This window comes from Durio zibethinus, chromosome 13 (assembly GCF_047325235.1).
Source record: "Durio zibethinus cultivar Kanyao isolate XHJ-2024 chromosome 13, ASM4732523v1, whole genome shotgun sequence".
NCBI classification, from domain to species: domain Eukaryota; kingdom Viridiplantae; phylum Streptophyta; class Magnoliopsida; order Malvales; family Malvaceae; genus Durio; species Durio zibethinus.
In genome coordinates, this window is record NC_143174.1 from 24,415,374 (window position 1) to 24,432,112 (window position 16,739).

At 35.1% G+C, this 16,739-nt stretch overlaps 2 protein-coding genes across 3 annotated transcripts; both read left to right on the plus strand.

Annotated features, from left to right (window-relative positions):
- Positions 1-1,678: 1,678 nt before the first annotated feature.
- LOC111303299 (calmodulin-binding receptor-like cytoplasmic kinase 3) lies at positions 1,679-7,109 on the plus strand. Its single transcript, XM_022899454.2, has 8 exons — positions 1,679-1,885; positions 2,149-2,946; positions 3,092-3,304; positions 3,603-3,871; positions 4,990-5,155; positions 5,248-5,337; positions 5,580-5,878; positions 6,617-7,109. The coding sequence occupies exons 2-8, from the start codon at positions 2,688-2,690 to the stop codon at positions 6,824-6,826; spliced, it is 1,506 nt and encodes a 501-aa protein (XP_022755189.1). The 5' UTR covers positions 1,679-1,885; positions 2,149-2,687; the 3' UTR covers positions 6,827-7,109.
- Positions 7,110-7,858: 749 nt separating this feature from the next.
- Positions 7,859-16,736, plus strand: LOC111303297 (synaptotagmin-5-like). Of its 2 annotated transcripts, XM_022899452.2 has the most exons (12): positions 7,859-8,244; positions 8,330-8,485; positions 8,569-8,689; positions 9,548-9,669; positions 10,400-10,501; positions 11,156-11,230; positions 12,818-12,897; positions 13,292-13,442; positions 13,553-13,783; positions 14,872-15,168; positions 15,689-15,802; positions 16,255-16,736. In XM_022899452.2, the coding sequence occupies exons 1-12, from the start codon at positions 8,140-8,142 to the stop codon at positions 16,399-16,401; spliced, it is 1,701 nt and encodes a 566-aa protein (XP_022755187.1). In that variant the 5' UTR covers positions 7,859-8,139; the 3' UTR covers positions 16,402-16,736. The 2 variants fall into 2 exon arrangements, with proteins under 2 accessions (XP_022755187.1, XP_022755188.1); XM_022899453.2 differs by lacking the exons at positions 15,689-15,802; positions 16,255-16,736 and adding an exon at positions 15,398-15,536 and having other exon boundaries at positions 7,864-8,244.
- Positions 16,737-16,739: the final 3 nt, after the last annotated feature.

The following is a 16,739-nucleotide window of genomic DNA, read 5'->3' on the forward strand; positions in this document are numbered from 1 at the left end:
AAATGGTCAAAGACGACTCGAGCTTGCATGAAATGGGCCGAGTCTAAATTACGTATTGACTGGTCGGTCAAAAAAACCTTTTTTCAGTGAAAGATTTGGACAGTTGCGTATAATACTTGGTCCAATAAACCCTAAATAACGTTACATGATGCCCAATTAAATACAGAGGCCACAATCTATCATATACACATTATTTCTTCGAAATATTTATCATTTGACATGAGTATACGTTATTTTTTTTTTTTAATTTTTACTTAATTAAATATAGATAATTTGTCTTTTAAGATTCAAGTTTAATTCTCATTATCAGTAATTTTTTCTATAAACAAGATATAAATTTAATATAAAATTTTAAATAAAATTGTAACACTAATTTTAAAATAAAATATTTTTTCACCTTAAACTTTTTTTCGAAACAAAATTTGAATGCAAGTGAAAAAAATTCTCATCGAGTTATATATATATATATATATAAATAGAGAAATTATTTGATACACTATCAATTAATTTTTTTTAATTTTACAAATGAAATTAATGTAGTGACACATGTTTCATTTTTTAATTAATTTTTTATTTTTTAAATACACCATAAAAAATACATGTCACTCTGCTAATCTCATTTACGAATTACTAACATAAGATTTAATCATTTTTATATATATTAATTTCTTTCTCAAATGATCAAATTAAACTACATGTGCAAAAAATTTATGCTAACAGTAATTTTTTTTTTCACAAAATTTAGTTTTTTATTAGGTGAAGATAAAAAAAAAAAAAAGAGTTCAATTAGAAATGATTTTTGAAGCATTAATTAGGATGAAAGTAGGAGTATTGAGATTAGATTTGTCCATGAGTTTGATCAAGGTTTTTGGTAATATTTTTAATATTAAATAAATATTTTTATTTAATTCTTTATTTTAAAATATTTAATATTAAATTTAAATTAAATGAAAAGTGTCGAATGTGTGTGGATTGGTCGACCAACACTTTTAGTAAAAATTGAAATTATTAAAAAACAAAAATACCAGTGCATGTATCGTTATTTTCAAAGAAATGGACTCATATTTTTTTAATCAATAAATAAAATTTATACAAGATTGAAAACAAAGGGCGGCCAAAGTTGTCAACCTGTGGGAAAAAAAAAATTGGAAAGAGCGGTGCGGTTTCTATGGCGTGGTACGAATAAAACATGTTTTTGTCTCAAAGCCATAAAAAACCAAACATGCTTTTTTTGGTGTTCAGTTTGTCCCACGTCCACCATCAAATGATTGTCCAAACCAACAAGCATCCCAGATGACATTATTTGTGTTTGTCACCAAAATAAAAATAATGATAATAATTAGAATCTTCATTATAATTTATAAGTTTCTAAGTAATAATAAATTAATTTATTTGTTATATTTATTTTATAGTAACAATTGCTACTTGTTCAATATCACGTGGTATCGTTTTTACATTTGCATGCAGGGAACCTGCTTTGAGGAGACAATTATCATGTGTTTTCACCTCAGATTTTCTACTTTGTTCCCTTTATCATTATCTTAGTTTCACTCAAATCAAGACGTTGATCATTATCAAGAGGTCCTTCAAATGACCTAAATGACCCTGAGGGGAAGGCATCAAGGTAAACAGGCAATGGCGGAAATATAAAGGGTCAACGTTGTCCAACTAGTAACTTGATTTATTTATTTATTTTTTTGTAGACGGTCATTCGTTACGTCAAAAGCCCACGTCGGATCTTCTTTCTTCTTTCAAACAAAAGGCCGGTCAGCTCTTTCCTTGATATTTCACACGCTAAAACAGCTGCAACTATAACAACAATAACAACAACGACCACCTTTGTTTTCGCTTCACCCTTAACTAGCCTCCCTCGGTCACTTTTCAGGTTTGGGTTTCTGTCAAGTTCTTTTTGTTGTTGTTCGATTCTTTTCAGGTTTTTAGATGTTTTTGCTGTCTGGGTTTGTTTCATTTCATGATTTGGTGAATTGGGTCCTTGGAATCCATTTTATCGGTTGTGGTTTTCTGGGGTTCTGAAGGCTTTATATTTCTCTCTTAATACTGTGCCAACTGTGTTATATATATATATATATGTTGTCAGTTAAAAGTGTACTTGGTCACAAAGTTTAGAGCTTTGATTGAATTTTGCAGGGTTGCTAGATGTTGGAATTAACAGTTTAAAATACTGTTGGAAGGCTTTAAATGAAGGGGTCTGCTCTATAGTATATCAGGGTTTCATGAATCATGTTGATTCAGTCAGCTCAACCGTGAAGGCTTTGGTCAAACTTTGAACTGGCCTTGAAGAAAGAAAATTCAGCAATTAGAAAGTCTCTTGACTTTTTCTCCTTTATTGCCTGGATATACGCATTCTTTGGTTAATTTTGTTAAGTTGGACTTAAAAGACAAATTCCGTCTGAGTTTATATTTCGCTGTGATTGTTGAATACTAGATTTGTTTGAGACCAATTGACTCCGTTGATTCAAGTTTATTGGGCGTTTATCTTTGGTTGCGTTGCATCATTGGTTTGCTGTATTGAGTATGGGCAACATTGATTGAAGTTAATTAAGGTTTCCGGACTTGATTTTGCATGTTTCACTCTTTTGTCATTAGTTGGAAGCAACTAGCAGAATAAGCGATGCTTCATTTATAATTTAGTTTTTTATGGGAGTTGAGTGCTTAATTCATCGAGAATGGCTGCTTATATATTTAGTCTACTGCTGTTTGTGCAATTATCAAGATTCTTTGCCTCTGAGCTCGAAGTAAAGTCGAAAGTTTGTGGCACGGAGCACATAGCCTATTCAAATTTGTATGGTCATGAGTTGTTTTATTTGAACGGCAATCTAGTAGATAAAGTTTTGTTCTGTAAGGCCCTACAGTTGCACTATGCGGATCATTGTGTGTTTGAAGGCTATATTGGAACTGATTACTGTGGTTTGGACCTTTCATCAGGTATGCACTGTAACACATGTTTCAGATTTCTAATTTAAAGGATTTTATCTAGTTTTTTAGTTATGAAGTTTAGTGCATGACAGGAGTAAATTTCTTTGAAACCTTTATCAATTCATTATGGTTTTGGCTGCTGACTTGTCCGTAGGAGGAAGAAAATTATTGCAGGAGCCAAAGAAAGATGATGATAAACCTGATCATAATCCAAAGGGGAAGAATAATAAAAGATATTCGGCCTCAACCAAAGTAGGGATAGCGGCAGCTGGAACTTTTTTGACATTTTGCGTTTTTATCTGCCCCTGCCTTTATCGGAAAAGGAGAGCAACTGCTCACACTGTTCTTGCAAGGGATCCAAATTCAAGTAAGTCTTAACTTACCTATGTTGTATCCGTTAATTTTGGCATTTATCAAAATTAGAGAAGTTCTGAACAAGGTTTTGCTGTGAATAAGATTCAACAAGTAGATGAAAGGTTCAAATGAGTGGTCAATAATAATAACTTGGTTCTCAAGTTTACTCTTTCAGTTTATAAACAACATAGCAATTGTGTATTTCCTCTTTGCTATCACATCTTTGTCAGTTTAGTTTTTCTATTAATGCAGCATAATTTGCCCATTTTATTTTTGTTTCTAGTTATAAATAGATGATTCTGTTGTTGCAGTGGATTCAGCTTCCTCTTTGGAAATGAGTATTCATTCTACTTCTGAAAAGGTTCCAGCCAGCCCACTAAGGGTACCACCTAGTCCTTCGAGATTCGCGATGTCTCCAAACCTCAGTAGAATGGAGCCAGTGCATCTCAATATGACACAGGTCGCCAGAGCTACCCGTAATTTCTCATCAGCACTACAGATAGGTGAAGGAGGGTTTGGAACTGTCTACAAGGCCCAGCTAGATTCTGGCCAGGTGGTTGCCATTAAACGAGCAAAGAAGGTAAGTAAATATGACCTTGGAGATACTATTTCTGCAATATTTTCCCCACTAGTAGAGTAATTTTGAAACTTGTTTTCTGTTTTAGAAGTAAAATTTATGTTCAACATGGAATAAACGAGTAAATCATTTCTCTGAATCACCGAACTTACAAGACATAATTTTTAGATCATTAACAGAAGTTAAATATCTGCATATTAGAGATCAGAGGATTCTCCTATTGCATGTGTTCCTGAAAATACTGCCACATATAAGAAGCAGAAGGGGAGAAATATATTTAGAATCAGAGTCCAGTGACTGACTCTCTTTTAACATGCATTATTTAATACACTAGCTTAAAACAGACTTACAGAAGCATCGGGGTTTCATCATCACCTAATACTTTCTAGGGAAGATAACAGTGACCTACAAGAACACCATCCTTGCAATCCAAATATACTCTGTAAAAGTTTGCAACAATTTCTGTGGCTTGCTGTATTTTTCCCTGGTCTAAAACTAGAATTCTTTGTTGAAGACGAAATTCAGTCAGGCTTAGTTTGATTGATGCTTTTGGAATTTGCATTTTTTTTTTTGTTCAAAAAATGAATATAAAGCAAAAAGCAAAATATAAAAAATGAGTAGAAAACAAAATGCAAATCGCAGAAAACCAAAAGTATTAACCAAATGAAGCCTAAAGCTTTGAATTCTAGAGGCATCTCACTTCTCTGGTTCCGTATGCTAAACGCATCTTATAAGATTCAGCATACTTAAGGAATACCACTTAGGTATAAAGGAACTGCCATCTTGATTACTTAGTAGGCAGTAAACATGTCGATTGGGGCTAATGACTGATGAATACCAAAGAGGGTAAATTTTGCCTAAGCCCTAAAGTTATTCTAGGGGTATAGCTTGTAACATGGTTGAAATTTTCTTTCTTTTTTTTATATTATTTTTAAAATGATTCTCAGATATTGGCATGGTTATCCTCTAGGCTTAAGGCTTTATGTTGGCTTTATTGGTAAAAGACTTGGAACTGGCTTAAAACTTTAAGTTCTTGTTTTTAGTGCTTGTTTTATGATTTAAGGTTTAAATCATCTTATTCTCTGGGTATGCTATTTGGTTGACATAAGAATATTGTCTAGGAACATTTTGAGAATCTGCAAACTGAGTTCAGCTGTGAAGTTGAACTTCTAGCCAAGATCGATCATAGGAACCTTGTGAAGTTACTTGGTTATGTCGATAAAGGAAATGAACGGCTTATTATTACAGAATATGTACCAAATGGTACTCTGAGAGAGCATTTGGACGGTAAGTTTTCATAACCATAATAACTGCCAAAGTATATGGTCAACAATATTGTTAGAGGCTTAAAAATAATATGTTGCTGCTATTTGTGGCAGGTCGGCGTGGCAAAATCCTGGATTTCAATCAGCGTCTTGAAATTGCCATTGACGTTGCTCATGGCCTTACATATCTCCATCTCTATGCAGGTGAGAAAAAACTCACTGAATTAGCTTGGTTTTTGGCCCAAACCACGGCTCCAGTAAAACACACTCTATTATTGTCAGTGTTTCACATTTCAGTTTAGGCCAAATCACACCCGGTCTATCCCTTTGACTAATTTCAGCTATCTATGGCTTTACTCTGTTTGTTTCTAAGCACTTTCAGCCTGTGCCTTTTCATATCAAAAAGTAAATAAATAATGCATAATTTTCATTTTCTCATGAATCAGAGAAGCAAATTATTCATCGAGACGTGAAGTCATCCAACATTCTTCTGACAGAAAGCTTGAGAGCTAAAGTGGCTGATTTTGGATTTGCAAGACTTGGACCATTGGACTCGGACCAAACACATATTTCAACTAAAGTGAAAGGAACAGTTGGTTACCTTGATCCTGAGTACATGAAAACCTATCAACTCACAACCAAGAGTGATGTGTACTCGTTCGGGATTTTACTCATAGAAATTCTGACTGGCCGCCGTCCTGTGGAGGTAAGGAGACCAGTTGACGAGCGCGTGACACTCAGATGGGTAAGCTTTCCCTTCATTCACTTGTTAAGGTTTTTACATCATGGCTTTTGTGTTTATTTTGGTAAAAACACAAGGAATAGCTTCAGAAATACAGGCAATCTCATCTAATTTATGAATATATATATATTTTTGGCCAAATAATTTATTTTTGTTAGGATTTTCATATTCTCTTAATGAATTAGATGTAAAGCTATAGCAGAGTCTGTTGAGCAATTATGTTGACGGCCTTAACTCTCCATGGTTCTACTACATGGAGATATGGACCAAGGATATGACTTATGAGGACTACTCTTTAGTGTTCATAGATACAGGGAAGTCTAGTTGAGTTCAAGAACCAAGTCCAGACTTCAACCTATGATGGTAGGATGGATAAACTCACAGCCTCATTCTTTAATGTTAATTTTACAAGTCACCACCATTAATCAATAGATAGTGCAACTGCTGAAGTGCAGCAGCAAAGTTACAATCACCTAACATTGATGCTAATAAGGATCATGTTACTGGACTTTTGAGTGGTGGATGTGGGTTTGTGTCTATTTATTTTGAAGTTTTGTGTGTCTAAAACGAGGGTACACTAGAAAAAAAAATTATGAAGAGTTGGATTGACATGGCTAAAGAAGCTAGGTAGTGAAGCTTGCTTCAAGTTACCCAAGACCCAAGTTATTCAGTCTTGGAAACTAATAGCTTCTTGTTTGCTTCCTATTTTACAACCTCTGAATTTATGGTTTTAATGTACAGGCATTCCATAAGTATAATGAAGGACATGCAGTGGAGTTGGTGGATCGTATGATGGAAGAAGTTGTAGATGCAGAGATACTAGTGAAGATATTTGCTTTGGCATTTCAATGTGCAGCACCGATAAGAAATGATCGACCAGAAATGAAATCTGTGGCAGAACAGTTATGGGCAATAAGGGCTGATTACCTCAAGAACTCAAGGCGAGGGTAACGCAAGAGGTTTAATAGTAGTATCCTCTATCCTTCATTGTTCTTTTTTTGTTTTCTTTTTGTGTATTTCGTTGCTGCTTCTTGCTGTTGTTCACTTTTCTTTTGTTTTTTCCCCCTCTTTTCAAGCTTCCTGTAAAAACAAAAATTGGTCTAAACCAAAAGCTATGATGCTGTTTGCCTCGTTCTCTTGCTTCAAGTCTCAGACAGTGTCATTCTGGCAAAGCATCAAAAGTAAATATGAAGAGGATATTCACTTCAATTATATATTATTTCATTTTATTTCACTGATCCAATTCACTCGCCTAGATTTGGAGACTGACCTTTCATTTGTAATTGGCTTCATCACAATATGACAAACAATGTCAATCACAGCTCCCCAAAAATACAGATATTCACCAGAATCATCATGCAATAATATTTGCATGACATGTCGAAAAATGTTGCTTAACTGTTATCCCCAAGATGAAGAAGTCATTTGGGCAAGTGTAGCCGGTGCTCCAGCTTTTACAACATATGTCTCGTAGATGAGAATAAAAGCATGCACCTCAGTTTGCAGCTAAATGCTGAAAAACATTGCTGTATCTGGCTAACCCCTCAAGAAAAAAGGTTTTTTTGAAAGCTATCATGGAAAGGCGTTAGTAATTTATTAATCTAACTGGGGAAGCCCTATTGACATTGCTATTGCTCTCCTTGGTGTCCAGCTAGCAGCCTATTGGGCTTGTCTAAAAACTTGGGCCTCAAGGTTTTAAAACAAAACCCTAAGCCTGGCCCTTGAGTAGATTCACACAAATTAGACCGAGAGGCAGCTATGTTGCAACTCAACTCAAGGCCTTTTTATATAAGCTGTTCAAATCAAGCTCAACAAGCCCAAGCCCAATAGACAATAGTAAAATTTGTAGAAGTGAGAAGCGAATGAAAATCGCTACGTGCGAAAAACCAACCTGGGGGAGCCCCGATGCAAAATCTAAACGCGACGTGTCGCAATCTGATCGGTAAACATACTCTAATAAGCCAAATCACTTCACAACCAAAAGGATTGCCTTTTATGTCGGCAACGACCTTTCACTCACTTTCTTGCATCTCCTGCCGCGATTTCTCCGCCCCCTAAAATCTTATTAAGTGTCTTAATCTTCTGTTTCTTTACTTAATTTCACGCTTTTGCCACTTAACCCTCCGCTAAATCTTCAAAAGCATTTTTTTTTTAATCTTTGACCTTTTTAAAAGTTTCACCATCATTGAGCTTTCAGAAGAAACAAAATAAAAAATAAAAAATAAAAAAAAGTGTGCTTTCGTTCTCAAATTCCAATCTTGAAAATGGGTTTCGTTGCCGGACTCGTAATTGGGCTTGTCGTCGGCCTCGGTATTATCGTTCTCTTTGTTCGATCGGAGAACTCTCGATCGAAGCGTCGGAATGAACTCGTTAGTTCTTTCTTCTTCTTTTTCGAATTTTATTGTATTTCCTTTCTATTTTTTTTAATTTCCTTTTTTTTTTTTTGTGTTACAGGCAACGACGGTGGCTGCTTTTGCAAGAATGACGGTGGAAGATTCTAGAAAGATCTTGCCGCCACAATTTTACCCTTCTTGGGTGGTCTTCTCGCAGCGCCAGAAGTTGACGTGGCTTAATCAACACCTTACGAAGATCTGGCCTTATGTGAATGAGGTAAAGCTTTGTTTAACGAATGAAACAGAGTGGAAAAAAGATATTGACCATTTTTTTTTAATTGTTTAAATTTGGTGTCATAGGCAGCATCTGAACTAATAAGGACTTCGGTGGAGCCGGTGCTTGAGCAATATAGGCCGATCATATTGGCTTCTTTAAAGTTTTCCAAGTTTACTCTTGGCACTGTTGCACCACAGTTTACTGGTTAGTTTATGGAAATTATTCTCAAATTTTGATTCTTATTTTCTCATTGGGTTACCGTTATTTATTTATGTTTGGTTTTGAATTGTTTATGGACTTTCTCAATGCTATTCGTTTTTGCCATTTGAAGTAAATGGATGGCCATTAATTCTAGCATATCACTAAAATAAAACATCAATTCAAACATAATTGTTTTACATAAGTACAGGGAAATAAAATATTTTGTATAGGGGAATAAAGCTCTTTAACTTTATAACTTTACTTAAATAAGTACTTATACTTTTATTGCTTTCAAATAAGCCTTTAATTTTTAATTTGAACCCAAATAAGCTCTTAACCTTTAATTTGTATCCAAATAACCCTTTAAACTTTTAATTTTTTCCTAAATAAACCCTTAAAATAAATCATTTTTTCATTTGAAATAAGGGTTTATTTGGACACAAATCAAAGTATTAGGGTTTATTTGGACACAATAAAAGTATAGAGGCTTATTTAAGAAGAGTGAAATAGTGTAGGGTTTTTTTAGTATTTTAGCCATTTTTGTTATTTAAGAAGTTTAATTTTTTAATCTTCATAAATACAGGCTGCCCTTTTTTTTTTTTGAATTAATCCAAACACACTTTTGTTCTTTTTCTTCTGGAAGCACAAAAAAATAACAATAACTAAATGGAGCCTAATGTATCCATATTGGGTGCAAACAAAACGAGTTTTTTCTTTTTTTTTTGGGGGGGGGGGGGGGGGGGTAGTGGGGAATTGCTTTCAAAATGATGCTTCTATGGGTGAGTTTTTGAATGAAAGATTCTAAAAATTGGTTGGGTCTATAGAATTTTAATAATGTTATGAAGTGATGTCATGCTTTAGGAGTAAGTATTGTTGAAGATGGAGCTGATAGTGTTACAATGGAGATGGAAATGCAGTGGGATGCAAATTCAAGTATAATACTTGATATCAAGACTTATCTTGGTGTATCACTACCTGTGCAGGTATTGTCTGCATTTGGTTTTTTGTTTACTATCATTGCTCGCTTGGATTCCCTTAAAATGCCCTGTTTAGGTTATGTATTGTTGCTTCTAGAATATAGAGCTATAATATTATTGATCCTTATTTTTAGAAAATTGTTCTATGTACTCTGTTTTCAAATTTCTGCTTTTCCATTGTTAATCCTATTGGAGGGTCATAAAATATTTGCCTTATCTCCTTGCTGCAGTTTTGTTGAATGTGATATAAAGTATAATTTTATTGAGTAGTGGTTCTGAAACTAAGGAGTGCTTGAGCATTTGTCGGGTAGTCATCAAGGACTTTGATCTCTGAAAGAATGAAGACCAAGCATATGATGTTTTCAGGGATCTTTTAATATGCCTAAGGTCTAGTAGACATTTGTAAATTGTAATGTATGGATTTCTCAAAAGCTTCATGCAAAAGGTTTATAGATAGTAGATCAATTAATGCTAACTTACCTTCCTAGATTTCTATTTCATAGTAATATTTTGTTATTTGGGACTGTTCCACCCCCTTCTCCCTTTTGACATTGCATAAGCAACTATGCTTGTAACAGCACGGATATCATAAACCAATTTTATTCCTTTTTATTGTGGCCTTACTTTTCTTTGGCAATGGATTTAATGTTATATAACAGCATCATGTCTCAAGTTGTTAAACTTTTCCTCCAGAATGACAGCTGTTGATGTTTAATTCCTTTTTCCTTTGACTTAGGTGAAAGATATTGGATTCACTGGAGTTTTCAGGTTGATATTTAAGCCGCTAGTGAATGAGTTTCCTTGCTTTGGAGCTGTTTGTTTTTCTCTGAGAAAAAAGGTTTGTTAGTTGTTTCTGATAGTACAAGTTAATGTATGTTGAGCACACATGCTTACCCATGGAGAAAGAGCTTTAATTGTAGACAGAAAGAAAGGTGATTGAGATGCTACTTTACTTATATATGTTGGATTTAGTGTATCTGGGAGGTATTTGACGATTTATATAATATTTACATGAATGCAAATATTTTGCTACCCAAAGAAACAGAAAGGAATTCGATGCTAGGACGAATTTCTTTTTGGTTTGCTATTTATTGAAGTGATTAACTAAGGTCATAAGACTGAGCAATTCAGTTGTACTCACTCAGATATAAGCAGGTGCTAATTTTTTTGCTCCCCTTAGAACACAAGTAATTGACAAATTTCACTCTTGTTTCCGGTGTCTTTTTTTTGGTGCTTGATTTGATTGCTAAATAGGAATCACATGGTTGCTGTGTATAAAATCTCTGTAAAAACTGATATATACTGTAGCTTCAATTGAGGATAATATTCATGATGTCCAAGTGGAGCTAACTTTGATCCATTAACTAGGCTACTGAATGTGTAATATTTTGCCCTTGCATGGTCAGATTCATCGCACATTCACTGCATACTGGCACTATGCATAGGTATGTAATTGATATAACTAAGTACATGTGCATCTTGTGGCTTGCAGAAGAAGTTGGATTTCACCCTGAAAGTCATTGGTGGTGACATATCAACTATTCCTGGACTTTCTGATGCTATTGAGGTTTGTGTGACTTTGACACTGGATTACCTTACCCCTTCACTACATGAATTTTCTGCTGTATCAATCAACTTTGCCAATTATTCTTATGGTCTTAATTTTGCATTAATGTAGCTGCAAACAGAAGCTTTTTGCTTTTGGAGAATTTTAATTTTCAGTTTGAATTTTCACTTTTAGTTTTCATATGCTCAAACATAATAGTGTATCCTAGGGGTTTAGTTTTGCAAAATTTCTGGACATTGTAAAAAATATGGCACACCTTGATACAAGGATGACTCCTGAAAGATTATAATTGTGCTAAGATTTAGGCCAAAGCTCCCTTATGCTGGGATTTGGTCAATTTATTGATGCATCCGCTGAACTTATTACAGCAAAAAAAAAAAACCCAAAAATGGTGAAAGCTGGGCAGGAGAAAGCAATTTAATCCTCACTGCTCAGTTCTTAATCTGTTGGTACATTGGAGGACGGTCTCTGACACAGGAAAGGAATCTTAGTCCCATGATCATCAGGTCTCCATGCATGGACCCATCAAAATATCAAATATTTGTTCTATTGGGCATTCCATCATGTCAGTAGTGCTTGCTGACTGGCATGGTATGGAGTAAATTGCATCATCTAAGGATTGGGTAATTTTTGAGAATTTGCCACTATTATAACCTACCCTTTGTGCGTTTAGGGATTATGTTACTAGTGGCACTTGCTGCTTGCCATGTTATGGTGTAACTTGTTTTCGTCCAACAAGTGGACAATTTTTGAGAATTTTCCACCATGATAACCAATCCGTTGTAAACTCAAGGATTTTGTTAGTAGTGATGATTTTATTGCTGTTGTTACTGTCAAAGTTTCTCTTCGTGATGACCCTGAAAAATGAAGATAAGAACTTTGGTTTGTTTGGCTCTGTCTTTTACATGTGTTGTCCTTCATGCAAACTGATGCATATGGTTATCATGTGGTGGTCCTGGGGAAAGTTTTTGGCTCAATTTCTTGGGGAATCAGCTAGATTAGTTTACAAACATCATTTTGGATCGATTGTTCGTTTATAACGTCTATGAGTTAGAACTAAATTTGTTGCATTGGTTAAATTGGTTCCTGTATTATACAAAATCAGAGCACAGAATTGTATCCAGCTTATAGAATTTTGGACTTTGATAAACCCTGCCTACTGAATGCAAGTTGTTCATGACATTGGCATTTATTCTTAAAGTAAATTATTTGCCTAGTTAAGGATAACAAATAGGCTGTCCAGACTCCAGAGTGGATTTCTTGTCTTAGGATTTGGCACTTGAATTGGTTTTAACTAGTAAGTTTTAAAGTTGAAACATCATGCTAGGTTTGTAACAGTGTGTGAGCTTTAGGTTTCACATGGATGATTAATGGTGAAGTTAATCTAAAAATATTATGGACAACTTCTCCTAAATGATTAGATATGCTATACCTTGCATATAAGTTAGTAATTGGTCTCTGATATTGGTGTCCATGATTCATATGGTGATACACTGTACTAAGTTTTCATTGTTCAACTCTGTGAGATGGAAGGTATTATTCATATGTCAATGAGATTAACATATTATTGTATTGTTTCTGATACAGAGCACAATAAGGGATGCTATTGAAGATTCTATCATGTGGCCAGTCAGAAAAATTATTCCTATTTTGCCTGGTGACTATAGGTATGACTTTTTCGTTATTTTAATAGATAATAATCTAGTTCAATGTAGAAAAGAAGAAAGAACTAGGGACATTAGGCCAACATATGGGCAACGTACAGAAAGCCTTGTTGCTGCCTACAGGGCAATATAGAATCTGAAGCAAAGAATGTAGTAGCCATCTAAGTATATGAAGGACCTGCTAAATTTTATTTGAAATTGTAGTTAGCAGAGGTGACCTTGTAATATAAATGTATTTTCTTTTGAATATAAATACTGTGTGTATCCTAAGATAGGATGTGAGTGCCTGTGAATTAGTTAAGTTATTTAGGAGGTGGCATCATTCTCTCTCTCTCTCTCTCTCAACACCTAAGGAGTGGCAGGGCTGATGGTCAAATAAATGCCTTTCTATTTTCAGTGATTTGGAGTTAAAGCCTGTTGGAATACTAGAGGTGAAGCTTGTCCAGGCACGGGACTTAACAAACAAAGATATTATTGGAAAATCAGATCCCTATGCTTCATTATATGTACGCCCTTTACCTGACAAAACAAAAAGAAGTAAAATAATTGTAAGTTGTCTCTCCCCTCCATGCTTCCTCTTTGTTCTTTCCTAAGGAAAGAGAAATTATTTAAATAATTTTCCAGCGGTTTAGAAGAAATGTTTGTGTATTTTCCCCAGAACAATGATTTGAATCCTATTTGGAATGAGCATTATGAATTTGTTATTGAGGATGCAACAACTCAGCACTTGGTGGTAAAAATTTATGATGATGAGGGGCTTCAGGCATCTGAACTCATTGGATGTGCTCAAGTACATCTAAGGGAACTTGAACCTGGTAAAGTGAAGGATGTCTGGTTAAATCTGGTTAAAGACTTGGAGATCCAGAGAGATACTAAGAACAGGGGGCAGGTGAGGACATTAATAACCCTCCTCTAGTTGTATAATGATTAATGAGTCATGCATTTGTGTACTTGCATGTGTTTTCAGCTAAATTGAATTTGTTCAAGGGTAATTCTTTCCTATAGTAGCTTTTCATTTTTTCAAATTGTAATGCCTGCAGCGTAGGATCAAAGTGTTTCTCCTAATTTACACAAACATTTGCTCATTACTTTTTGGATGGTTGATAGAAGGATAATTTTAACTTTTAACAAACATTTTCTTTGGTATTTTATCTGTCTGTTGTGGCATAGCTTACTTGTTTGAATGTCAATATTTACTCTCTCTCTCTCTCTCATGATTCTCTTTTTTGGGTAATGAGCATTGTATTATCCTTGAAAGCAGGAGAAACCTGCTACAAAAGTACAAAGATACCAATCCAGAGAAAAATTAACTTTCCCAACATCAATGCCCCACTTATCATACGGAATTCTATTGGTGGGGGAATCAACTATGTTAACAGTGTCATTCAGCCTAGATTTTATATATCATCTATAATAGATTGCAAGTATTATGGGAGTTACATCTGAATTTCCTGAAGTTCCAGTCTCTCCAGATGTAGTAGGTAAGCAGTCAAAGCCCCTATCAGCAAGATAGCCTTAAAAGTCTTACCCTTGGAATGAGCAAGGATTCAACCAAACTCAACCAGCCTGTTACCAATCTGCCTTACAATAAGAATCTTCTCCAGAATATTCCTCCAATCTTCTTTAGAAAGATGTGGTTCAAGAATATATGTCTCTGGTTTCGTCCTCCTCATCATAGAAATAGCATGTAGTTTTATAAAGACTAGGGCCTCAACTCATACAACGAAAAAGAGTACTTAACCTATCCAAACACAACAAGCCAAGCAATGGACCTGTGCTTAGGGAGAGAGACTTCCAAACCAGATTATGCCAAGCAACTTTTGGCCCCAAGTGCATGCACTCACTCATTCACTCACTCTTTAAGTTATAAATTTTTTATATTATTTTTCTTAGATTGTTTGTCGTTCCAAGAAATTTTGTATTTGTATGAAATGATGATATTGATGTCTTGCTTGAAATGGTTATGTTGGGTTTTAGGTGCACTTGGAGCTCTTGTACTGTCCCTTTGGCATGGAGAATGGTTTTACAAACCCCTTTTCGCCTAACTTTTCAATGACCTCCTTGGAGAGGGTTCTTAAAAGTGGAGCAAATGGAACTGATGATATTGAAAATGAAAAAGCATTTACACAGAAGAAAAAGGAGGTTATTATTAGAGGAGTACTGTCTGTGACTGTGATATCTGCTGAAGATTTGCCTGTTGTTGATTTAATGGGAAAGGCTGATCCCTATGTTGTGCTCACAATGAAGAAATCAGGAGCAAAAAACAAAACTAGGGTAAGCCAAGCTGGAGTTGTTATCCTTCTATATTTATTTATTTGTTTCGTGGTTAAGTTGGGGCATGAAGTGGGGGGACTTGAAACCATGGAGTATGCGAGATGTGGCTAACAATTAGCCTGCCTCCAATTGATAGATGCTTTTGCTTTTTACTTTTTGCCATTTGTCTTTGATTTTCTATTCATTTTATTTTATTTTTTTTCTTTTCTTTTTTTCTTTCTTTTTGCAGTAAAAACAAAAAACGAAAGCATCTACCAAGTGGAGGCTTGGCCACTGCCTGCATCTTTGTTATTTTTTAATGTTTAAAGGATTCAATTAGTTATGGTTTCGTCAGTCCTCACAAAGCTTGCCTTTTCGTGTACTTTCCTTTTTGTTCTTATCCTTTTGCTCTGCATAGTATTATAGCTAATTGGGCGTTTTAGTGAACGATCCTGGACTCTTGTAAGGATCTTTTGTTTTCTATCCTTCAGAAATGGGCGCATAAAGAATCTTTGGTCCTTAAAGTTATTTTCTTTGTCAGGTTGTGAATGAAAGCTTGAATCCAGTTTGGAATCAAACATTTGACTTTGTTGTCGAGGATGGATTACATGATATGCTAATCCTTGAAGTCTGGGACCATGACACTTTTGGGAAGGTAAATTATTTGCTATTACTGTTAAATTGTTCTTTACTGGTCATATAAATTCTGTTTGGTTTCGAAATTATGCAGTGTAGTACTAGTAAGTTTTAAGCTACTTCCATCAGTTACATCCATTTGAAGGTTGGGGTGTGGGGATCCATCTCCTGGGGCCCCTTGGATGCTAGGTTGCATTTTCAACTCTTTGTTGGTGGTTATGAGATTATATATTTGATTTCTGGTTTCTATGATAGTTCCAACTAAAAGGGAGTTCCTCTTTTCCTTCCTTTTTCTTTCAACTTTAAAAAATGAAATTACTTGATTATTTCTTGACATTGAATGCTTTGCGATCTAGGGCTTGGCTGAAGTGGTTGGGGGTGATTATAAACATTCGGTGTGCGGATCAAGGCTTCCATTTTAAATTTTACGAGTAATAATGCTAACGTAGTTTTTGTTTTTCTATCTTGCAGGACTACATGGGGAGATGCATTTTGACATTGACTAGGGTTATTTTGGAAGGGGAATACAAAGATTGCCTCCAGATAGAGGGAGCTAAATCCGGAAAATTGAATCTGCAACTTAAGTGGATGCCACAGCCAATTTTCCGTGACTCCTAAGTGATCCGAAGACAGGTTCGGAGTTCTAATATGAGAGAACCAGTTATGCAAATCTGAGTTTGCGACTCAAGTCGATTCCAAAGCCAGATTATTCCAATTCCTGGGTTGACCATGTTCAGTATCGTCTATATCACAGCTCTGAGAGGGTGTTCTACCCTCAGTAGTCAGTCCCGATACCCTGGGTATGTACTTGTAGGAGCTAATACTTAAAACTGCGTACATAAATATTTTTCAGCAGCTCTAGGCTTTGTGTAAAGTTGGAGTTTTGGGATACTATACCATTCAGAACAAACAGCATGGTTTACATGAGAAATGGAATTTCCAATTTCATTTTAGCA